This window comes from Anopheles nili, chromosome 2 (genome assembly GCF_943737925.1).
Source record: "Anopheles nili chromosome 2, idAnoNiliSN_F5_01, whole genome shotgun sequence".
Lineage (NCBI taxonomy): Eukaryota > Metazoa > Arthropoda > Insecta > Diptera > Culicidae > Anopheles > Anopheles nili.
Window position 1 is genome coordinate 22,161,381 of NC_071291.1, and position 24,698 is coordinate 22,186,078.

General features: G+C 51.8%; 2 protein-coding genes across 2 annotated transcripts; one reads left to right on the forward strand and one right to left on the reverse strand.

Annotated features, from left to right (window-relative positions):
* Positions 1-6,457: 6,457 nt before the first annotated feature.
* On the forward strand, positions 6,458-11,694 carry LOC128722172 (ATP-binding cassette sub-family D member 1). The gene is made up of 6 exons (XM_053816012.1): positions 6,458-7,056; positions 9,417-9,828; positions 9,903-10,780; positions 10,858-10,947; positions 11,025-11,150; positions 11,225-11,694. The coding sequence occupies exons 1-6, from the start codon at positions 6,458-6,460 to the stop codon at positions 11,343-11,345; spliced, it is 2,226 nt and encodes a 741-aa protein (XP_053671987.1). The 3' UTR covers positions 11,346-11,694.
* Positions 11,695-13,340: 1,646 nt separating this feature from the next.
* On the reverse strand, positions 13,341-22,383 carry LOC128731966 (uncharacterized). Its single transcript, XM_053825129.1, has 4 exons — positions 22,364-22,383; positions 14,752-15,066; positions 13,835-14,018; positions 13,341-13,772 (listed from the first exon to the last, which is right to left on the reverse strand). The coding sequence occupies exons 1-4, from the start codon at positions 22,381-22,383 to the stop codon at positions 13,341-13,343; spliced, it is 951 nt and encodes a 316-aa protein (XP_053681104.1).
* Positions 22,384-24,698: the final 2,315 nt, after the last annotated feature.

Genomic DNA, 24,698 nt, shown 5'->3' on the forward strand with positions numbered 1-24,698 from the left:
CTCCCCCCCCCCCCCACCACTCGCCTGTTCAATTACGCGATGGCTCCCGGTCTGGGGCATGTGCAACCTTCAACGTGCGTGTTGGTGTGTTGTTTACGCCAGCGGTACTCAACTGCTTTTGCGGGAATGAAGGCATTTTGTGAGCCATTGCGTGTTTGACATTTCGTTGCGCAAACAAACATTTAGGTCAAATGTCACCGAAACGAAAACCCGTAAACGAAACGTAAATCCTTGCCATCTCACAGGGATCGATCCACACACGAGGCGGGTTGACGAACACTGGCACGAACCACGCGCCCTATGTGCGCAACGCCACCCCAGTACAATTACACTCGTTGCATGTTTCGAGGGCGGACTCGAAAGTAACATACATACCATTTCAACGGTGAGTCCGCCAGCAAGCGAGAAACCAGTCCCATCGCACGGTACGGACAGTTCTGTTGCTGGAGCCCGTCGAGTGGCGTGAACATCTGACGGCTGAGGCGCATCGAAGGCGCATCGAAGGTTTGGCACGCAATCAGGCTGAGGATTCGCACTCTGACGGTTTCCTGTTTTGTGCTTTTCGGTCTCTTCCGATCGCGCGTGGAAAATCGCCTTTTCAGCCTTTTTCGGGGCCCCTTTTCCGATCGTCGCGTATTACGCACCAAACGTTCTACACGCGTGCGCGAACGCGTGTGAGCTGACTTTTTTCCCGCGCGCGCGAGAGAGAAAGAGAGATAGAGTGGACCGTGCATTTTGACGGGGCAGTTGCGGAAGTTCTGCGTGTTCCCGCGTCCCCGGAAGTGAAACGCGAAAAATAAAGGGTGTTATGCTGGTGAAGTGAGCTCGCTTCTTGGTTTAGGGCATTCCTCGGTTTAGGACCCCATGCAAGCAAGAATGTGCCCCAAACGGCATGGCGGCGTAAAAGAATCGTGTGGCAAGTGAAAGCAACAAACAACAGCACGGTTTGGTGCGTTTTGGGGGAGCTTGCGAAACGTACGTTCTCTTTCGCATAATAAAGAACCCACAGGAAAAGTGTGTGCGTGTGTATGTGTGTGTGTGTGCTACATAAACTTGGCCTCCTCGGATAGCTTTCTTCCGGGATTACGAGCCTGCGATTCGTGGCGTCAAAAGCGCGCCAGTAATTGGGAAACCCGCGAAGGTAAGCGACAACCTGCTGGCTGGTTGCGTGTGTGCCTGTGTGTGTGTGTGTGTGTCTGTGCGTGTGTGTCTTTCCCTTCCTCGCGAAAGAGCTACTTGCGAACCTGTCCAGCATCTTGTACCAACAAAGGCACAGGAAGTGCAGCCGCAGATTAAACCTGCATCTGCGGAACTGCATCCGAGCGTTGTGTGCGTGCGTGCGTGTAAAGTAGGCCATGATGTGCAGGGTAGCCATTAAAGAAGGCTTTGGATTTTGCGTGGGTTTGAAGCCGGCTTCAAACAGCTGAGAAACACGCGAAAAAGGCTCGTGATCGATCGTCCGGTCTGTGGGGAGGAATTTAAACTTCGTCGCGTTTCGAGATCGAATGACACCGATCAGCTGTTCCTGTAGGATAGGAAAAGGTGACGCATCGACCCCTCACCAAACACCGATTACCTCACCCCCGTCACTTGCTTGCCACGCTTGGTGTGTTGAAAGTGCAGCATCTTACCACGTTTTAGAGCGGCGTAACCGAACGCGTAAAGCGAATCGTTCCGCCAGCAATTGCGCACACACGCGTGGCCTGTAGACGATCGTTTTGTTTTAGCTTCCGACGACCACCTTCCATATGCGCCTTTGTGTGTCCCTAACCCCCATTGTGCTCAGGCTCGAGAGAGGGGTGAGTTTTAATAGAATAAACGTCGAGTGAATCACACAAGGGCCACGCCATAATGAAGCGAATGTGAGCCCATCATGGGGCCATGTTGCGAGAAACATACACCAGTCCGCCATGTATGCGCTTGTTTTGCCGTTCCACGATCGCTCCAACGGCCTAACGATCGTTTGCAAGCCAGTTATGGAAGCTCGGTACGGTGGTGTTTTTATTTTCCCTTTTTTTTTCTTCTGTGTGTTGCCTCCAGCCAGTTTTCTACTGCCACCTGGGGGCTGGTTTGCGCAACACACGCCACCAAACTCATCCGTCCGCTAGACAGTCACAGAGCAACCCCAAACGGACCCACATGCCCAAGGGAAAGTGTTCTCGAGCCACTCGAACTTGGCGAACAAAGGCGAACATTGGCCACCGACGAGGCTAAAGTTCGCTTGGCTTATCATGCACTGGATGATAGAGTGTTTCGTTTTTGTTTTTCCTATTTTATTCTGCTTCAAGCTCACACCAACAGCGCAGTTCCGAAACGTTCGCGTTATCGGGCTGGCATGTAATCCGGAGTGATTACATTTGAACAACCCTGGAAGGATGAAGTCTGGGAGGCATTCGACCCACCACACTTGCCTAACAAGGGAAGCTTACGTATTATGGCTCTCCTGGGAGCTCTAACTCTTGTTGGGAGGGGCATGAAAATAGATCCATAAAAACTAGCCGCCTGAAAGTGTACTGGTCTTTGCGTGTACTTCACGCCAAGTGCTCAGGTATGCAAGAAGCCAACACAATAAGAAGAAACGAACCACCGAAAGGTTAGAAGTCACTCCACAAGGAAAGGGTTGGCCTTTCCCGTGCCATCAGCAGCCAGCTTTCGTCCCCCAAACGAGAAGCTCAATTGCAAGAAGGATCGCGACAGCGCAAGGCTAATTGTGAAGTGCTCACGATTCACGTGGTCTTAGACGCCTTAATGTGATGGAGAAGGTTTGGGGTGGCTTTCGACCGAGGGGAGGTTGATGGCGAGTTTCTAATTACGCCAGACCTTGGAGCTGTACGCCACCTCTAGTGCCTCTGTCGTGGACCATCTCGCGATGCTGCGTGCGTGGCCACCTCCTATGGCCCCGACCGTTCACCCATGGTAATGTGTTGAACAAATGAGCAAATGCAACCACCATTAACGCGGTGGGTTTGCGGCACTGGTGGGGTTGATTTTTTTTTTACTTCTGCTTGTTGATCGCGAAGCTCAAGAGCGGACTACGATGGTTTAACAGGAGGACTAGCGCTTAGGATGAGCGTAACTCCGTAGAGTCCTCGGAGCCAGGAAGCCGTAACGGTAAAGGTTCCGAGCAAAGGTGCAGCTTCGATTTGCATTTAATAAGCGACGCCGCGTGTTGGAGGCGGTCTTTTCCGTTGGGAGTGGACATAAATCAATTACTTTGGCTTCGTAAATTGATGCTGGCCGTTGGGCGTTCGATGGCGTCGATGGTACGACGAGACCTTGGCCGTTGATCTTGAGATTGCGTAAATTGATCCTGCACCAACGGTCGGTTCGTAACGGTTCGCCATTTATCGAATGGTTTTGAGATTGTGCTTCAATCATAACGAGGGGCTTTGGAGGGACTTTCGAGGGGCTTTGGAGGGACTTTTGGGGTACAGCAGAATGCTCGATTTATTTACCAATCTTCCAAAATGCCAACAAAGAGCAAACAACGGTCAATTATTCATTCACTGGTCAATAGAAAAAAACGATGGATAGAAGTACGAGAGGGCGTCAGCAAGAAGCAGTTGAACAAACTATCGTGCTTGGGTTTTTAATATGTCAACCTCATTTTCAATCGCATTTTCAAACCAACTAAGCCAGAGAGCAGCTACATTTTATTGACGCACCACGTGGCGTGTGTTTGTTCCGTTGCTATAGCCCTGCGTCGTTATCACCAAACTATGCGCCAGATGCCGCCAGCTGGGCGTTATCTACGACGACGATGGTTCGATCGACAATACACGCCTCAAGTGGTTCGTAAGGAGATAGGAAACCAAAACCCCAAAGTAGGTTACTCATGCACCAAAGCCCAGCAATAGCAGAAGCATTATTTAACATGCTTCCCGGATGGCGAACCACAAACCGCCAGAGCCCACTAAAAGCAAGCGCTAAATGCCCCCTTTCAAAGCACACACTAGAAAAGGGGCTCCGTTGGCAATTCCGTGCTCGGTTCGCGTAATTACACCCTATCAGTACCTGTTTCAACTGCGATCGAAGAGGGTTGCTTACAATTTCCTGCTCCCAAGCGCTCTCGGGCACTGATTTTCACGCCAAACTCCGTGTTAAATGCACTGCCAGGCTGACCTTTGCCCTGTTGCCACTCACCCACACACACACACACACGCGTGCAGGCAGACAGACCTAAAGTCCAGTAATAAAGCGTTGGGGCGGTTGAGAACAATCCACCCCCCCATTCTAGGCAATTATTCACCGCCAACCAAGCGTTACTTTACGAACGCGCAACACGTGCACTTTTGCGGCAAGCGGATATTGGCGCGTTCCGAGCAACCGTTTAAAGCCGTTGCCGACAACGCTGGTCTGCTGGTTCGAACAGCACGTGTACCGGTGTAACCGTGGTGTTTTTTACCTTGATATGCCGCCCGTTACAAGGGCGAGCTTCGAACCCGAACGAAATTGGCTCGTTCAAAAGAGGTACGCTAATTTTCGCATCTTTTTCGCCTTGACCGTCGATGGCATTGCCGGGTCCTGATAGAGCACCGCGGGTCATTGTCGTTACTGTTGATGCGCGCGAGAGAGAGATAGAGAGAGAGAGAGAAAAGAAGACCTCAACCTGCACGTCACCAGAGGTCAACGTTGGGTGCATCTGGCTGGGGCCGGAAAAACCGGCTCCCGGTCAAGGCAGACGAGCCATTTCGCTCGCTCGCTTGGAGCTGGTTCTCCTGGGTTTCTCTGGGATGTTCTGGACACTAACAGAAGCTGACCTCGAGTGGGGCCATTGCCAGAGCCAGGATGACACTTTCTACGTGCCCTGGGTCGGTGTACGTGCGTGTGTTCGTCTGCTGGACTGAACCCGTCCTATGAAGCGGTTTGCTCGCGGAGTCGGTTATGTTTTCCTTTTCTTTTCTCTCCATCAGAGACCGCTTGGTTGCGCAATCCAACCGCTCCACTGTAGGCTATTATCGGGCAATTAAAACGCATGGTGTAGGGCGTTTGTGGAGGCAACCACACGCATCCTACATGTTGCCGGTGATGTCACGAGGCTTATATCGAGCGCCTGATCGACAATAGGAAACGCACTCGCGCTTTTTGTGGCTTTCGAGGAGCTTTCGAGCAGCGAAACAGATGGGTTTATGAGTGGAAAAGCGGCACTCGTTGAAGAACCTGCAGCAAAAAGACGCCTCCAATGTGGTTCGGTGCGATATATTCATGAGCGTTGCATAATGCAGCGACATATGCAGCACGTGGATGGGGTTTCCCAGCGTCGTTGGTTTCCGAGCACTTGAATCTGGCCTTTGCCCTACTTCTGGTTCGGCGCGTTGTTCGAATCAACGGAAGGTCGATTAAAGTGGAAACAACTTCAGCACAAAAAAAAACCCCATTCTCATGCACCTGCGTGTCTGCGTGTGTTAGTAAGTTGCCGGTGGAACTCCTTCCCGAGGCGATTAGCATGCGATTTTTGCATAATGTCTGCGAAGCGCTAGCAAAGGGGCCTTAAAATGCGCGAAAAAAAAAGCCCACCTTAAAGAGGAATTTGTGTAATGTAACTACACGTTTGGGTGTGTGTAAAAAAACGGTGCGCTTCAACCGAAACAAAAAGCACCCCCAAAAACGGAACGTGCCGCATGAAGGCCTTCTTCCTATTGTGCGCTGCTTGCGTGTGTTGCGTTTCCGGTGGCTTCCGTGCGCGGGAATCCCTTACAAGCAAGTGTGTCCCTCACGGGCTGAACTAAAGTGGCGTGAGGGTGGCAAAAAGAACAGAACGCGCTTTTGGTGGCAACAATGCCACCAACCGAAGGGCGAAACGGGTCGTCTTCCTTTCTGAGCCAGTACCGCAGGAAGTGTATGTGTCGTGAGCCGTGGCCAGCAGCGTATCACCGTGTTCATTACAGCTCAGAATGCACGGTTGCTTTTCTGAAACGAAGAACGCACGAAATGGCCACCAAGTCCAACGCTTGTAGTCCGAGTTCTGCAAGGTCCAGGGAGCTTTGCTTTCACCGCACAGGCTTCACGTGCGGACTCAGTTCAAAGAGCAATCTGAGCGGGTTCGTTCGTACTTCAAGGGCACGATGTAGGGCAAAAGAAATTAAAAGTGCGTCCGCAAGAGAAAGGGCCCACTCGGGGTCTGGATTTTGGGAGACTTCGTTGCCGCTACGAGACGATTTTGTCAAGGTTTGTCGGTGGGCAGAATGTGTGCCAAGGACGAGGGAATCTTAATCGCACCCCAATGAGAGCCCCTTTTTTGGAGCACAACATTACGAACCGTTGGATTAACGTCGTGGAGTTTTCCTGCTTGTGAACTTGGGCGCTAATTGCACCACTTTCTTTCTCTCATTCTTCCAGATGATGGGTTGAACAGAGCGGCACAGAAAGGCCACAGTCTCGCTCACACCCGCTAGACACGTACGAACGCCATCGTCGTCCTTTTCGTCCTTGCTCCGGGTCGCATCCCTTCGCCACCATGCCGACCATCATATCTAAGTTCGCGAAACGCTCCTTCGACACGCTCGAGGGACTCGGCTACTCGCGTGAGCTCGTCTCAAAGAGCCTCATAACGGGCGCAGTTGCACTATACTGCCTAAGGCTCACCTACCCAGTAGTCCGGGATAAATTAGCCACCGGTCGTGGAACACCCGCCGAAACGCCCGACCATCGCAATGAGAACAACAACGTCACCAAACGGCCACCGGACGATCCGGAGGCTAAAAAGGAGCAAATCATTATCGCAAAACGCAACCGGCAGCGTCAAGCCGCCGGACGACCGCCTGGTCTTAACCTCGACTTTCTGGTGCAATTGCGCCAGCTGATGCGCATCATGGTGCCCCGGTTGCTGTGCGAAGAGTCCGGTTTGCTGGCCGTCCACACGCTCTGCCTGGTGTCACGAACCTTCCTGAGCATCTACGTCGCCTCGATGGAGGGTGCCATCGTGAAGTTCATCGTACGGAAGGACTTGCGCAACTTTGTGCTGATGCTGCTGAAGTGGTTCGGCATCGCTATACCGGCCACCTTCATCAACTCGATGATACGCTACCTGGAGAACAAGCTGGCCCTCGCCTTCCGGTAGGTAATCGCACTTTCACGCCGCCAGCCCTCATTAGCCCTGCGCGGTGGTCGCGCGCGTTCGTAAATTGCGTTTCGCGTAATGAGCACGTGCGCATTTGCGTTGTTTTCTCGTTTTGCCTCGCGCACAGAACACATTTTGCGGGCATGAAAAACAAATGCAATAATGCGGCTTCGGGTGGGCGCATTTTCCAAACCACAAATCGTGCACTGCGGGAGAAAGTTTCCCGCCGATCGGTGCCAGTGTTTGTGGATCCTTTTCAGTAGTTGGGAGCAATCACGCGTTACATGCGAGGTGATTGGAACGATGATTGGCTCCATTACACTAGCAGGTACGGAAATCTCGCTACTATTGGACTCCTTCGAGGCCGGGTGCGAAGGTTACATCTAGATGGCCGGTCAAAGTCTAAAGTTTGGCATGATGCAGCAATAAAGCAGCACTTGCTTACGTAAATCGGTAAATCGGGATTCGAAGGGTGGCTGTTTTTTTTGTGACCCACCATGATTAGAGCCACCAGAGCTGTGGTTTTTTTTACTGTTGTTGTTGTACTCGAAGATATCGAGTTGCTCTCCACCAGTTGCGGTGGCGTAGCACACCGATAAGCATAATCTGTGGACAAATGGAACCGATTAGTGAAGGTGTTAATGCGATAAATGCAAGGAACACTCGCACCCGCGTACTCGCGGGAATAATACGTCCGATGCATGTGTCGTTTTGTTTAGAGCCTGTTTAGAGCCGCTATCTTCACATGATCGTGGGACGAAATCTTGATCTGGCATGCCGCATAAGGTTTCCCGTTGATCGCAAACCGTGAGCCGCCGACTCGAGGTATGTTTGCTTAACTGCATCGCTTATGCTGCAGCTGCTTGTGAAAAAGCCCTCGCGGTTTGCGATTGCGCAGTGCAAAAACGGCTTTTCCTTGGGGGATTTCGAGCGCAATCCAGCGAGCCTTTGGCATTTCTGCAACCGTGATCTCCAGCTGGGTTTGCCAAACGAACTAATGCCACACAACTGCTTCTCCACCAAAACCATAAATTCTCGAAGGTTGTCCACATTCTCGGCCCGTCGCGAGACGCGAGTTCTTTCACAATGCCCGAGGGCTCCGGGTGGGTAAAAACCTAACGCCAAAGGTAAACGGACACCCTACGGAGAGCCCGTAGATGGCGGTTAGTCGGTTCGGTCGGTGTCGCAACGTGCCACCATTCGCGAAGAATTCTGCCAGAACCCAGCTCACCTTGCGGGTAACGGATCGGCACTGAGATGAAGCCTCCACGCTGCCAGCTCGCAGCAATAACGGATTGAGTAATCTGACCGGTTTCGACATCGAAACGGTTTGGCAGATGGACACCGATCGTTGGGCAAGCAAGATATTTGCTTTCCAGGCTGCATGCATTCATCGTAGCGCCGAAGTGGAAGGTGTATAATTTTCGATTAATGCTTCAGGTGACTCGGAACGGCGATCGCGTGAATGGCGATGTTTGACACGTTGGGTTGTGCATTAAATTGTGGGACGAGATTTGCTTCCCTCACCACTCGAACCGGTTGTTCTCGAATGTTGGTCAGTGGGTTTTCTGTTTCTGATGAATGGCAAATTCCCGCCACGAAGGTGGAGTGAACTGGAATGGGTCGCTTTCAGCTGGAATGGTGGAATGGTAAAGCCATCCGGGTTGCGTCTAATGGACTGAAGGTGTGAATTAATTCAAACATTGCAGCCGAATCGCCGCCCAAATCGGTTACCGTCCATCAAGACGCTAACGCGAGGTGGAGATGATGCTTTCGTACGGCGACGTTTGCCATTTATGGTGGGAAGAAAACACCATTCCGCCTTTTTGATGCTATCCAGTGAAAAAGCAAGTAGTATCTTTAATCCATCCTCAAAAAAAAACAAAGCCATTTCGCTTTCTTGGGTTTTTAGCGATTTTTGGTTCGATTTAAAACAAATGTCCCCCACGAAGTCTTTCTCCATTTATCGAGTACTTAATGCAGAGTGGTAGAATGCCAAGACACCAAACAACACCTGCGTGTTAATTGACTTTATTACTATCGTTGCTGTGAGATTGTGATGACCCTACCCTACTGACCTTTTTGAAATATTTGAGCGCCTCATCGTGTGCATGGAGAAAGGACCCAAACGCATTCATATGTGGGGTATTGAGTTACGGAATGGTTCTTCACATATGTTGCTTATATTTCACGCTTGTTCGGGATTGGGCGAGATTTATTGCATCGCTCAACCCCTAAACTATGCAGCATAAAAGTGCACCAATCCTTGACAACCTTCCGCATATTGATGATGAAGATTCGAATGATAGAAAGCGAGTTTGAAAAACACTATCACCTTTCACCTTCCACCTTGCAGGACACGCCTAGTAAACCATGCGTACGGCATGTACTTCAAGAACGAAACCTACTACAAGGTGTCGAACCTGGACGGACGCATCGAAAACGCGGACCACCGGCTGACGGACGACATCTCGACGTTCTCCAGCTCGGTGGCACATCTGTACAGCTCACTGACGAAGCCTTGCTTCGATTTGCTGCTAATCGGCATCGCAATGGCCCGCTCGTCCCGTCGCATGAAAGCCAACATCGTAATGGGTCCGGCATTAGCCACCGTCGTCATCGGCACGACGGCTCACATCCTGCGGATAGTGTCACCGAAGTTCGGCCAGCTTGTAGCGGAAGAAGCCAACCGGACGGGTTATCTGCGCCACGTACACTCAAAGATCATCACCAACGCCGAAGAGATCGCGTTCTACGGTGGCCATAAGGTGAGGCAGAAACAGTTCGCTCCTTGTTCTAACTCCAGCATCTCTAATTGCGGATTATTCTCCTTATTCGACAGGTGGAACACTCACAACTTCAGGAGGCCTACTCGCGTCTGGTGAGCCAAATGAACTCGATCTTCACACAAAAGCTGTGGTTCATCATGCTGGAGCAGTTCTTCATGAAGTACGTCTGGTCCGGCACGGGCATGGTGATGGTGTCCTTACCGATCCTGACCGTTGGTGCAAACGCCATACCTGCCAGCCCCGAGCATAGGGACCTCATCAAATCGGACGAACAGGGTGTCAGTGAACGAACGCAGTACTTCACCACGGCACGAAACCTTCTGCTGAGTGGTGCGGACGCCATCGAGCGGCTAATGTCGTCGTACAAAGAGATAGTGGCGTTGGCCGGCTACACCAGCCGAGTGGCCGGTATGTTTGAGGTATTTGACGAGGTCAATCGAGGTATCTACCGAAAGACGACGCTCTACACCGAGGAGCGCAATCTGGACGGTATTCTTGAGTTCCGTGATGGCCAACCGGTCGCCAAGGGTCGCATCGTGTTTGCCACGGACGCCAAAGACACCAGCATATCGCTGGAGAACGTCCCGGTTGTGACGCCCAACTGCGACATTGTTGTGCCGAGCATCAGTCTCACGATCGAAGCTGGAATGCATCTGCTTATTACGGGTCCGAATGGGTGCGGCAAGTCGAGTCTGTTCCGTATCTTGAGCGGGTTGTGGCCCATTTATGGAGGTACTCTGCGCATTCCGACGTCGTCTGATGGTCGACCCAGCATGTTCTACATTCCCCAGCGTCCGTACATGTCGTGTGGTACGCTGCTCGATCAGGTGATCTATCCGGACACGCGGTCGGATATGGAAGCGAAGAAGATCACCGAGGGTCAGCTGCGGGAGATCATGCGAATGGTATCACTCGAGCACATCCTTGACAGGTAGGTCTCGTGGAGGGTTACACCGTCACAGGGATGTTTCATTTTGACCCATGCCGTTTGATTCACATTGTCCACAGGGATAGCTTCGATGAAATTCGAGACTGGAAGGATACGCTCTCCGGAGGCGAGAAGCAGCGTATGGCCATTGCGCGATTATTCTACCACAGGTACGAGGCATTTCCGGGAGTTCCCAGCAATGCAACGGAAAAATGTTTGGTACATGATGGTTTTTGCATCTTTTCAGACCAAAATACGCACTGCTGGATGAGTGTACCAGCGCCGTGTCCATCGACGTGGAGAGCTGCATCTACGAGACGGCCAAATCCATGGACATTAGCTTGCTAACCATAACCCATCGGCCGACTTTGTGGTACGTATGATGTGCTGGAGCAGTCGAGCTTTGGATATTAACCTATACACGTGGTTGTTATGCATCCTTTTTAGGAAATTCCATACGCATATCCTGCAGTTCGATGGACAGGGTGGATGGTTGTTCGAGAAGCTGGAAGAAGGTGCCCAGCAAAAAGTTCCTACCGCGAAAGCCATCCCTCCGTCTAGCAGCTAGAGGACACGTTCGGGGGCGATACGGAAAATTGTACAGAACGAAAAGCAACGTGAACGTCGAGATTATTTGAAAGTATTTTTGTGTTATTATTTCGTTCAGTTGTAGAAAAAAGCATCACGCCAAAAATGAGTCAAAAATCAATGGGATACTTTGGGGCAGACGACAAGCGGCTAGATAATGTGCTAGATGTAATGTAACAAAATTGAGCCAGGGTATTTCGCTGTTTACCAGCGTTTCCAGCTTCGGGAAGTTGGGTAGTTGTTTTGGGGAGCCAAACGGATATCACATACTTTTGTGAATAGGATATCTTGAATTTTACTTTTACTGTTCGTACTTAGTACAATGACAAATAAATTTAACCAAAAGAATGATGTAAGCGTGTTTAGTATGTTGATGAAATATTCTCTTATCGATTTTACGGTTTGTTGAAAGGAAAGATAAACATCGTTAAATTTGATTTAATGATTAAATTTCCCTAATTTACTCATTCCCGTGTCATTTTTCGGTATAGCACTGTGCAAGGTACAGTACTGAATCACTATTCGAGCAGTTAGTGCCAATTCGAGTAGTTTTTGACACACAAGCATGGATCGCCGGTTGTTTGATACTTTTTAAAAGCAAAAAAACGTGAAAGAATCCAAACTAAGGATTTTATAATATACTTAAAAACTATACGACGTTCAAAATAGTGTTGCGGCTCAATAATGTTTTGTACATCTTTGACTCTAGATGGCTTGTTGAACAAAACTAACTCTACATAAAACCGTATCCGCGTTATTCAAATTTTAAAACCAATTTATAATAGAAATTTTTCAAAGAAGATATATTTTGGTTTCTTAAAAGATATACCCATTTGTTAACTCATGGTTTGCTGAGCATTTTTACTTTTTCTCGACAAATATATTGGTGTTGTTTTAACATATTGAAAATTAACCGAGTTTCGGACACCGTACCACTAAATATTTCCAGCATTATTTGCTGTTACATATATTCAAATTGAAAAGCCACATGCAAGGCAAGAATCCTCGATATACTTACACACTGTACATATGCAACGAAACTCATCTGGGCTTTCAAAGACGCATTCAGTTTCGGATGAAATGCATTCAAACTCTTGATTCGTGTTACATCATAAGATACCTTTATTTACAAGCACATGCTTAACTAACCCATAAGCACCACAAGTTTCGGATGAAATGCATTCAAACTCTTGATTCGTGTTACATCATAAGATACCTTTATTTACAAGCACATGCTTAACTAACCCATAAGCACCACAACGTTCAGCGGCCAGGTTACACCTGGAACATCGCGTAAATTTCGTAAACGTATGCTTGGAATGCCGCAGCTCCAAAAACCGACGATCATCGATGCGATGCGGGTGCGTTAAACCCCGAAAATCGATCCAGTGTGTAGAGAATAATCATTACGCGTAAAATGTGTTGCATATACTCTTAACGATACTACTGCTGCACCGCCCTCTGTGAGAGCGCTCTACTGCATCTAAGTCGTCGCACACCTAGCGCAAAGCTTTCAAGGCATCGGTCGTTGAGAGGAAACCAATGTCTTACCATAAATTAAGTACAATAAACAGCGACACACTACAACAGCGCGTGCACGAGACTGTGATCTCAGAAGCGATGGAAGAAAGCAAGATTCCAACACGCCCAGCAAAGACTGGGCAACGTACGAGAGCCATTTAAAACCTACCCACTAAAAGTGCGACAGCATTGGCGTTGAGTATTCGTAGAAGAAGCGGTGTTAATAATAATAATAAAAAGCTGAATCTCATTTTCCGCCCATTCGATAAAATGCCGAGCAAACGTGTGGCAATCCTTTGGAAGCAGCTGGATCCCACGTGGCCTGATCCTGCTCAGAGTGGCCGGCAGAAAGTGGTGCGTAACCTCCCCTATTCCTATCCCTTTCCGGCATCGTCGAGTGGCCAGATCCCTAACCTCAAACAGCTCTTCTCTGCAGAAGCTAACCATCCTCAGCCTACACGTCCAGTGGGTGGCTTACGATCTTCGTCCGACCAGCCTTATCACCCAGGATGTAGAAACTCTGCGGTTTTCCGTTGCTCCCTGTGCTGTACTTGCCACTGGCGTGCTTCTTCGACTTGCCACCACCTGTCTGCCGTTTGGCCGGTGCGTAGTACGTCGGGAACTTGCGTTTGCTCTGGTGCGACTCCTCACCTGCGAGCTTTTCGTCACGCGTGGCAGCCTTTAGCAGGGATTTCTCGCGAGGTGCACCTTCCCAGGGTTTGCTCCAGGTTGGAATCTCCTTAATGTCGATCAGTTCATCGATGTCGTCATGGCGGCGCGAGTTCGGATGACGGCTCTGCTTCGCTCCCAGCATCTTCTTCAGCACCGGGATGTTCCAGTGGTAGATGCGAGCCGGTTTTCCGTTCGACTTGAACCCAACGGGCACCTGGGGGATGGGATGCACCCTTAGTCACATGTGCTTGGGGTTGAAGTACACTCACCACTTACCTGTTTGCCAACGTCCGATGAGATGCTGTTCTGCGGGGCGTTGTGCGTGTAATAGTACGGGTTCGGGGGTAGTTTGATGACGTACATATGCGAGTCGTCCGGGCGGCCATAATGACGCGATTCCTCAGCTAGCCGTTTTTTGTGATGATTTGTAGCGGGCCTGATCTTACCGAGGCCGAGTTTTCTGTGGAGAAGCAACGAAACGTGGGTCATTACGAGTAGGTGATCGTACTTCACGACGTGACTTTCTACCGCATTCCCGTGGGATGACGGTTTAGGGATGACGCATCCTTTGGATGACGGATTCCGGAGCGAAAAATCAACCTTGTTCGATTTCTTTTTCGCTCCTCAAACTGGGATGCAGTACGGAACCACCGACTGTACGCACTGAACGACTGTACAACCCAAGCCTCACACACGGCCACCTCTCATGGCCGATAATAAGCATGAGTGTGCGGAATCTGCCCGTGCTGGAGTTTCGCCAAGTTCGGCCTCTTTCGTCCAGGAAACGTCCGCAACGGGCGTGGGTTTCGAGTACGGATCGCGAACGTTCCAAATGTAGCAGCAAAAAATCCAAAATAAATAAATATAACTCGGCGTGGCCAAAGTGTGCCGGCACTGTAGGTGGGTTTTCACGGCACGGGATGCGATTTCGTTGAATGATCATTAACAGCGGAGTGTTTAGTAAGGGGTTTTCTCTCCGATTTCTCTTCCCATTCGGGAGCCACGTTATCAGCGGGCGTTTAGAATGTGCGCGAAATTTCACCCGCGAACCGGTTAGCTAAAGTGTCTTAATTATATACCCGGATCGTCCGGGATTCAACACAAAAAATCGTTCCAGAAAGTAGCCTCATCGGCCTACTGCGATCCATTTCCAAAGGTGCATTCCGTTCCCAAAAACCGCCACCCAAACTCACCCAAAAAGCTCCGCATTGCTAAGGTCCTTCCGTGAGCTCACGTCGAGGGATTTTGGCGCGAAACGATTCCCATTCCTTTGGTGACCGTTCGCCTCAAGCAGATCCAGCTCGTTGGAGGCACTATCGGTGGAAGCGAGTGTCTTAATGTACGTGATGGGGGTCGCCTTTTTGCCGGCTTTCCCGAGCCGGACGGGTTTCCCGGCCAACAGTGGTGCGTTGTCGGTGTCCGCCTCGGGTTTGGTGATGATGGACTGCTCAGCCACCGTACGATCGACGTATCCCGACACTGCCAGCAGCAGCAAGGGTAGGAAAAGCCTGTGGAAGAAAAGAAAAAACGACAAACCAGGAGGCTCGACTATGAATAAATTTAACCGGTGTCGTCAGGCTACGCAACGCCGATCGACGGAAATGAATAGTTTCGTGTTGCAGCCTTAAATGGCGCTGGGAAGGAGAGAGAGAAAAAAAAGGGTGGAAAATAAAAAGAATCCCTCGTAAGGGACTAGCAGAACCAGCCCCGGTCCGCGGGCAGGTGCTTCGCGGTCACAGCATTCAAAAGCCGAGATCTGACAGAAACGTCCTCGGCTCTCGTTCATGATCGTCGCATTTTACGGTACGATCGCTGCATTTTACGCCACGATCGAGAACGCACCATCGTGCAAGCATCCGCGTGCGGATGACGGACGAGCAGAAATCCGACGATCGTTCGACGACACTCGGCTTGCTTGGGTCCGAATACCGACGGTAGATACCGTTAGTATCATTTGCACGCCCGGCTCACGATAAAGGCTCGTTTTCAGCACAGCGCCACAGCGGATCCCCTTGCCGCAGGATCGGCAATCCATTAAATCACGCCCGTGATGCAGAAAACCGGCCCTCCCACAGGCGAAGGGGGCGAAGGGGTATGCCGGGGTGGGATGACCGCCACGGGAAAGAACCCTTTCGCCCTTTTCGCAGACATGCGTTCCTTCGAAACGATCGTGGCGTATAATCCGGCCTCGGACATGTATTATTGATAAGCGCCCGGCAGGACATTAGCACCTCGCAGCGGTCGAGCGTCGATCGATCGCCTGCTAGGGATCGATACCACCCCCCCCCTCCCTAGGCCCTTTGGCCTCTCTTCCCCTTTTCCATCTTTTTCCACTCGCCCATTTCCCACCGCTAAGAAGGAAAAAAGGAGGACGCACCATTCTGGCCTCGGGATGTCCGATTCGATATGGGGTGGGAAATCCGATCGCACCCTTCCCGGTATGGTACGCTCCCTCACTCCCACCCCATTCCCAGTGCAGCCCTTTTAAGGGGGGGGGTGAGGGGGGTGGAAAAGCACCACCGTGTGCCGGTTCCGTGCCGGATCTTCTGCCGCAGGTGCCGCATTATTGCGCATATTTCGATGGCACAGTCCAGGGAACGGGCTGTCGGGGAACCTGGGGATTCCTCCGAGACTCACCCAAACAGGTCGATGGCACCCCCACGGGTGGAGGGTGGCAAAAGTGGGGTAAGTCATAAAATACTGAAAAAGGCAGCGGCTAAACGGGTGCCGGGAAAACGGTGGTTTCGCTAGCAGCAGTTCACCTGTCAGCGTGGCCATCTTCCGACCGGCCAGGACCGAGCTACTTTTTATCGCCAGTCGCCCCCCCCCCGCCCTCCTTCCTCACCGCCACTCTCAACCCACTGGCCACGGGGCACCCCATTGAAGTCGATGAATTTTCGCGCTTTTCTGGCAATTATCCCGCGATACGCTCCGTGCGCGGGTACCGGCGTAACGAGTTCGCGGTTCTTAGCCACCAGAATTCGACCCCCAAGTGGTGGGCATTGTTTGGCCGCGTGGCGCGCTCAAGAGGCAGGGATTGGGTTTTGTTTTGTGCCTTTTTTTTTTTGCTCCGTGTTGTTGTTGTTGCTGCTTCCTCCCCCTATCGTTAGCTAAGCACGAAAGAAGAAGAAAAAGAAGAAAAAAAGAACGAACAACCCCCACTTCACGCGAGTGAACGTCTTGTTCTTGGGTCGTCTTCTCGGTTCTGATGGCCACTGACGCAACCCGTTCTATTGACCTTTTGGCAACCTGCACACACGGAACGGCCGGAATAAAACCCGTCCGGTAACGCGCGAGCGTAACGCCCCGGTTGCTGCGCCATTTCGCGGCCCTGCTTGGGTGGTTTTTCATCGTCCCGCTTGCAGTCCCGCAGCCCCTTATTTGGGCAGGTCGATGGCAGGGCTTGGAGGCCTTTTTTTTTGGGTGGTACAGTTAGCCATCCCGGGACCGCAGAACGCGATAATTGCGTCCGATACAGGGACCGGATAGTGTGCCGATTTGTCCGGGGGTCGAAGAATCAATTCCAGGCACCGTGCCACGTTTGGGGCGCAATTTAACGAGGTTCACCATATTTTTTCGTTACCTTACGCGTCTCGGAAACATTAATCATGCACGGTACGGACAGGTGGAAGGAATTATGCTGCCACGGACCGTGCATGCTGTCATTTGATGGAACCGATCGCCATACGCCACGGGGCGATGCAAAATGCGCGCGAAATCGGGTTTTCCATTTGCGATGGCATCGATCGCGTGCGCGAAAGAGAACGCCGTAGCGCGAAAAAAAAACATCAAACGACGTAGCATAATGATTTATGCTTGACATGCGTGCATCCCATTCCGGTCTCTCTTTTTTTTTGCCACTCTCCTAAATGAGCCCGATTGCGAACGATTTCTTGGGTTTAATCTCTTTTTTTTCCCTTCGAATCTCGATCGCCTCATCCATGCAAATGAGCGGTAAAGCCGGTACCTCATCAATGGCGGTTAATTCCATTCAACTATGTCGGATTTTTTGTATTGTTTCGCTTCCACGCTGTCGGCTTCGCTGTGCCGCGTGATAAGGTTTGGGTTGCAATGAATGGGCAAAAGCGAAACCGCAGTTTCTAATATCGCCCGAATGATGCCATTTGGCGGCAACCCCATTCGATTGTCACCTCGATTTCCCACCTCTCGATCGCTTCTGGAATGAATGGCATCGGATCGCATTCTGGCTTCGGCTCGGCATTAATTGGGGCTACGAGAAACCCACCCCAAAAGCTCGGAATCGCAGAAACAAATCTTTGCTTCCTCTCGCTGTGTCTTTCTCGTCGCCACCATCTAGCTCATTCATTAGGCCAATTAAACGGGACCGGCGCCGGAGTGAAATGGTGATCGGCGTGAGGCTTTTCCTTTGTGCGCGAACCACCGCACGCAGGAACCGGGCGACCGGATTTGGCCATCCTCCAAAGGGGGGCCCCGGTTCGGCCCGAAAGTGGAAATCTCTTCCGCCAAATAAATCATTTCTCCACTCACTTTTGCGAAAATCCACTTTTACTGTGGCTTATGCTTGGCGGTAGCAAGCGCGACACAGCAGGGCCGCTCGCCGGTTTCCCGTTTCCCGCAACGGAAGCGACCGGAAGGGTAGGAAAAACCCAATCAATCGGGCCACCCCATCCCGCTCGACATAGATTTCCCACAAAATGGCAACGAAAAACAAAAAAAGGCAAAACAGCAAATAAATCCAAAGAAAACAAAAATAGTGGCGCAACTTTCTTCTGCTAAAGGCGCGGCATTCTTTTTTTTTTATTCGAGGCCACGCGAGTGCTTTCTTCATTAGCCCGCGCTACCGCGGTCCGGCCAGTTTTTGTGTGCCCAGTTTTCAATCACTCAAACCACCGCTTCGGTGCGGCAACCAGCTACAAAAAAAAACCAACCGGGAACATTCCTTCCGGGAATCGAATTGAGTTCACCGAGGCGCACGAGGAAGATCTAAGATATTTGGCCGGCCGGGCTTGAGACCTGCCTTCACAGATGGCTACCGAAGTTCTATGTCAACGCGCAAGGACGCCCATCACAGACCTGACTGAGCAAGCGCGTCTAACGATCGAACGGGGAGCATCGTGGCCACCCCATATCCAAAGGGTGCATCCCTCAATGGCGTACGATCGGTTTTTAATGACTCATTTTTAGTCTTTCGCTTCAATAATCGAAACGACGCGAGCCATAAAGCGAGCACCCTCCCCAAAGGGCGGTGCGGATCTCTACCCATACGGGAGGGCGGAAAAATGGGTGCGTTAATGAATCTCTCGGCGATCGTAAAATGCGCTCCCATCTCCACAGCGGGACAAGATAAAATCGGCCCGTCACGGCGCCTGGGAAGCGGAGGTGTCCCGTTTTTCTTTTCCCCCCGTTAAGGTGCCGTTAAGGTGCGGTTCTTATCTGGGGGCCCTCTTCAAACCCCCCCCTCGGCTTGGTACACGCACCACGTGACGCGTGAATCCGTTAGCGTTCCGTTCTTGGTGGTTGCGCCACGCGAGCAAGATCTCCATTTTTGCACGCCACCCCAAAAATGGGGTGCGCATGATTTTAGCATCCCACCAACCCTGGGCGGGCCGCGGGAAGCTCCATTAGGAAGGACCCGCGAGGGCGAGGAAGAAGGGTCGCAATTAGGCGGCAAAATTAGGATGAACCTCACCGGGATTCGGGCCGTTGCTCAGCGGGCGCGTTAATGGGACTCCGCCGTCACCGCCGGTCGCTTAATCACGGGCGTGAAGGTGGGAGAGGGTCATAAGAACGAGGGACGAGAAGCAGCGGGAAAGGGTGTTCTAAACCCCATAGGATGACGCCTACGTCGGGGCGAACAGGGGCGCGCGCGCGCGCGTGCAATTACCACGCGCGTTTGCAACGAGAACATCGTCTCAAGGGGGAACGCGAGAAGTGTGGCTAACGAGCCGCAGAGGTAAGGCTGGTGAGGGGAGGAAGCAAGAGGAGAGGTCCCTGAAGACACCCCCCCACCCCCTTCGGCCCACCTTCTAACACCCCATGATGATTAATGCGTTTGCGGAGAGAAATTCGGTGTCAAAAATAATGGTTCTCGATTACATTTTTTTTTTGGCTTGGCTTGGCTTTTCCGCTTTTGTTTACCCTTTTGGGGCTCCAGGGTGGCTTCCCGCGGGTGAACTGAATTGGTCGCGCGGCGAGGTGAGAGAGACCCCCGAAACGTGTGCTGGCACGTACGATTTTTTTCCTTCTTTTGTTCCAATTTTCCCCCTCTCTCTCGCGAACCACCTCGAACGAGTGAAAAACAATTTCCCGGCCCCCCCAGCGGGCGCCTGCGGAATCGGGGACGCAATGGGGGAGGGGGGGGGGGAAATGCACCAGGAGGGGGATGGGAGACTGGGGATTCGATTCGCGAATCGAGTCTTTTTCCTCCCGCCCGGAGAAAACGGCTCCTTCCCAATCATCCCGTAATTGGCAAAAACCTGGCCTCCTCTCCAGGCAGCACCTTTTGTGTTGCCCGTTTCCCTGGAGCCACAGCTTTTTGTTTCGCTTATCGGTCGGAGGGCTCGTGGGGGTCGGCACACAACCCCCTCCCCTCCCACCCACCCCCGCCATCTCTCTCCAGGAGGTCAAACACTAATGGGGTGGCTTTTTGGGGTGTTTGGATAACCGAGAAACCGAATGGGACCGTAGAAAACCCAAAATGCTCGACCCCGTCTTGGTGGCGCTTTTCCAACCGACAAACGGGAACGGGCACATGGGAGCCGACTGGATTGTTTTGTCCCTTCCCCCCCCCCCCCCCCCCCGGGGGGGTTTCGAGGTACGACGTGGCTGTTGTCCCACCCGACAGGTGACGAGTCTGATTAATCATGGCGCTAATGGGCCGTCGGCCATGGAACCCTAAAAGGGTTCGTTCCCGCGTGCAGAAAAAAGCTTATCTCGCTAAGGCCTCTATCTAGCCGAGAGTCCGATCGCTTGTGTGTTTGGGTGTTTAATTACACGTAAAACGGCGTAAAACGTCACGAGTTCGATTTCACACGCCACATTTGATGCTTTTGGAGGGGCGCGTCTTAACGGCGCTGGAAATGGACGAAATTCATGAACCTTACGACGGCGGCTTACGTACGATTTCCACTTTACTTTTCACGTTTTCGATGAGTGAAATAAAACATTTAGCCAAACAATCGGACTCCCAAATCGTCCACCGAAAGTGCTCGGTGGGAGAGCAAAAAAAAAATAATAAACGATTGTTAATTGAATACAAACAGTTCCGCACGGTGGGTTAGAAACGAAAAATGATTTTATTTGTCGTCCACTCTTTTTTTGGCCTTTTCCCCCGGAAGTGATGCGATACGACGAGCGAGAGAGAGAGCGAGAGAGAGAGAGAGAGCGAAAAAAGCGCATAATTAAAAACAGAAAGAAACAACAAAAATCAACAAGAGCGCAATTATTACATCGAGTGCGTGACAATCGCGCACGGGTGCGTGGAAAATGTGTTTTTTGAGAGAAAAAAAAAAGAAAAACCTCCACCCGCGAGGGGTTGCCATTTTTTTCCACCCACCATTTTTACACCCGCACACGCACACCACGAAATGTCCGGAACCGGAAGCAACCGGAATGCAATGATGGGAACCATTCCGACGTGGCCATCTTGCGCGTGCATCCGTTGCGTTTGTTGATGGACCTTCGCGTGCGAACAACCTCTCCGGGGAGTCTAACGTAAAGGTTGGTTGATGGGCTGTGAGAACCTGGGCGCCATGCTATGCCATTCAACCGCAAGGGGCGCTCTAATTCCAGCCTACAGAAAGGGCCACCACCACAGTGCCCTTCGCAAACCTTCGCGACGTCTAATTGACGGCCAGACGGTGGAGATTATCAAAACGCCATCAAACGGCTCTCTCAACCCGGCGAAAAGGGCTTCCAGGCCTCGGTGATGACACTTTGTGGGGTTTGATGCGTGTGTGCTTGCGTGCGTGTGTGTGTGCGAAAATTCACTTTCCACCACCCCCCCTCCCCTCCCCACCCACCGCTTTTCCAATTCTTTGTCGTGCGACCAGGCCTTTTGAGGCCTGTCAACCTGTCCTGGATGGGCGCACGCGGGCAAACCTGAAATCAGCCTCGGCACACCAGTCATAACCATTAACCCGCGCTCCCTTTCCCCCACCCACAGCCTTCCCACACCCCCTACCCCCCCCAAACCCACCGGGGTGGTACCGTTTCCCTGCCGGAGGAATGTGCGAAGGAAAAATGTGCAAATACGCAAAAGGGTGCCCTCGTCGCTGCCCCAAGTCGCCGCTTATTTATCCACCGCATTTTGCTGGCCGGTTCCTTCTGGGAAGCTTCTTCTCGGAAACCCCTTCCCGGCCGACCCGCGGGATGCATCTAACGCCCCACGGTGGGGATGCACCGGGACAAACCCGACGTTGGGCGCAAAATTTATGGATTCCCGCGTGTGTGCATTCGAGTTCGGGAATATTAAATTCTCGCGATCCTCGCAACCATACCCATAGCGCGTGTGCGTAGGTACGTATGTGTGCATATGCCGGTTTTTTTTTGTTTCTCTCTGCTGTCCCACCATGATTCATCGCCCTTTTACCAGCAACGAAGGTTGCTGGTTTTGCGCAGCATATCATCGCGGAGATGAACATGCGCCGGGTTCGGACGAATTCCTCGAAATTTTCAATGCCCCCAAACAACGCGAGCACGCGAGCTTTCGTGCTCTCTTTCCCCACTGGTACAAGGTGCGTCTTTTTCACTCGGGAAATCGGGGCTCCCTCTGTGTGTGTGTGTGTGTGTGTTGCTGGACCGGCTATTGGGACAGGTACTTACGGAAATCGAATGCTGCGCATCGTGTGCTGCGGCCGTCGCCACCGGGTGAGATGATTTGTTCGCGTTGCAACGCTAAAACTCCGCTGGCTCCACAAAACAACCTGCTGAAAGAAAGGGCCACCACCGTTACACACCAGCACCAGCCAGGCGCAAGGTACGAGACACACGTTGTTCTGAAGCAGAGAATGCCGCCGAATCCGTACGATCGCGCGCACCAAATGGTCCGTTCCTTCGCGAGCACAACTATTTCGCTGTTTCGCAGCAATCGAGCAGATCGGTCGCGGAAAGATACAAGCCCACAGCCCACTCGAACGGAAGCAAATCCCTCTGCCAACGGCACGTGAACGGGACGTGACGACAGACGTGACGAAGACGCGACCGTTACGCTACGTGTGAGACGATTGAACACGCGTGTTTTTTTTTGTTTTTGGTTGCTGTTTGACTTGTGTTTTTTTTTTTTGGCAGCCTTTTGCAGCTGGAAACTGCACGATCACTTGGCGCAATCCGCTCGCTACGACGGTACCGGTCAGAATGAATGGGTTCGAGATGTTGAACCACGCAGGAAAAGCTCGCTCTCGTGAAGTGGGTGGGCTGCGGGGGGGAGCGTGGAGGTGTTTGGGTGGTGTGAAGCAGGAAGGGGTGAGATGAGCCCACGGACTACGGCGGAAGAAAACGCGCGAACGTTGTGGCGGAAGAGACGCGATCGCGAACACTCACACTCAGATTGGGCTTCGCGTGCAGATGAGTGACCGATCGGTGAGTTACGCGAGTGAAAGCTGAACGACGATCGACGTCTAGAACGCACAGTGGGACCTTCCGGATGGAGTTTTGAGAGCCAGATTTTGCAGCCATGAATTTGATTCCGTTTAATAGTGAATTAGTTTAATAGAGTCCAAGGAAAACTACCCCTGTCTTACTGTAGTTGGGTCAAATTTATTAAAAATGGTGTGTCCAATGGAAAAATGGGTAGATAAATTTGTACAAAAATTGTATGAAACAGTAATGAACGAGACACAACGAAAACATAATTCGATCCCCTTTTGAGCAGACACATGTTACCTTCACAACATTGCACATTATGCGCCATTTGTAAAGCCCACAGCAGGTGTTTTTTGGGTGGCGCAAGCGCCCATTATGCCACGGAAAGCCTCACAGCGGTCCCCGAACCGAAGTTCGCAGCTGAGTGACGATGACTCCTGCGACCGTGGGAAGCAGGGAGTTCAGCGAGGACTCCCTTCCACCCACCTTGCGCCTCCCGCAGGTAGCCAGGCGACGAGGGGTGGCAGACGAGAACGGACGTGGTATGTGTTATGGACCGGGCGAAGCATACCGAGCATGCAGTGATGAGCGTTAGTTTGTCCATCATTCTCCATCATCACCCTCAGCATCATCATCATCATCATCCTCAGCATCATCATCGGGCGATGGTCAGTGAGAGCCCCACACGCCACGCCAGTACCTGACCTCGCGGGAGAAGAACGGTACGATCGGGGGAATGGTGGTTGGTGATGGGAGGGGGGGGGGGTGCACATCTTCGCATACAAGTCTTGTTTGTTCCGTTTTGCGCGTTCTCACTCCGCCCCGGTGTCCCCCGTCACAATCCTCGAGTGTCGGTGGTTTCGAGGGTAGTTTTATGTTTCGCTTTGGGGTTGATTTGCCTCTTCTTCCGTTTAGGAGGCCGCAGAAGATTTCAGCGAGAGAAAGAGAGAGAGACAGAATACTTGGAACAGCGCCTACCGCACGCATCGAGAGACCCATTTGTGTGATTCTCTCGGTGGGAGAGACAAAAAAAATGCATCAAAAATGCATCCCAAATCCAACCCGCATGCGCGGAAGGCGCATTCCTGTGGGTGGGTGGGTGGGATGAAAGTAGACAAATAAACACATCCCCCCCCCCCCCAGGTTGGATGGAAAAAAAGGGGTGTGGAATAAGGCAGGGGGGGATTGCAACCCACTCCTAAACAATTCAACTCCACTGTTCCCCCGCATCTCGGGCCTATTCGATTGTCAAACGCAGGAGCTTTTACGAGAGCCCATATTGCACCCTGAGGAAGAGCTGTGGATTGTCGTGAGGAGGGGGGGGGGGTGGAGCGATGGGCCGTGATCACTCGACGTCCCACCCACCCCCCTCTCCCGTGGCTTCCGCTAGTCACACTGCTCGCCGGACGATGGAAAACGGAAAACTAGGACAAGTACTGTGCCTCCCTAAACCACAGCACAACAGGCACAACGGGCTGGCGGGAAAAGGGCCATGAAGGGCCATGAAGAGCCATGAAGGGCCACAGTGGACCATGGAGGGCGTCGTGGGCCCGGGCGGTAGCAGCAGCACCGTCAC

Bases quoted from the DNA above. Each gene is read 5' to 3' on its own strand.
- LOC128722172 (XM_053816012.1), top strand. From the start codon at position 6,458: ATGCCGACCATCATATCTAAGTTCGCGAAACGCTCCTTCGACACGCTC. The intron at 10,948-11,024 runs GTACGAGGCATT...GCATCTTTTCAG, and splicing joins GCGCGATTATTCTACCACAG to ACCAAAATACGCACTGCTGG. The intron at 11,151-11,224 runs GTACGTATGATG...CATCCTTTTTAG, and splicing joins ACCCATCGGCCGACTTTGTG to GAAATTCCATACGCATATCC.
- LOC128731966 (XM_053825129.1), bottom strand. From the start codon at position 22,383: ATGCGCAGCATTCGATTTCC. The intron at 15,067-22,363 runs GTAAGTACCTGT...TTTCTTCCACAG, and splicing joins ATGCGCAGCATTCGATTTCC to GCTTTTCCTACCCTTGCTGC. The intron at 14,019-14,751 runs GTGAGTTTGGGT...GCTTCTCCACAG, and splicing joins AGCAATGCGGAGCTTTTTGG to AAAACTCGGCCTCGGTAAGA.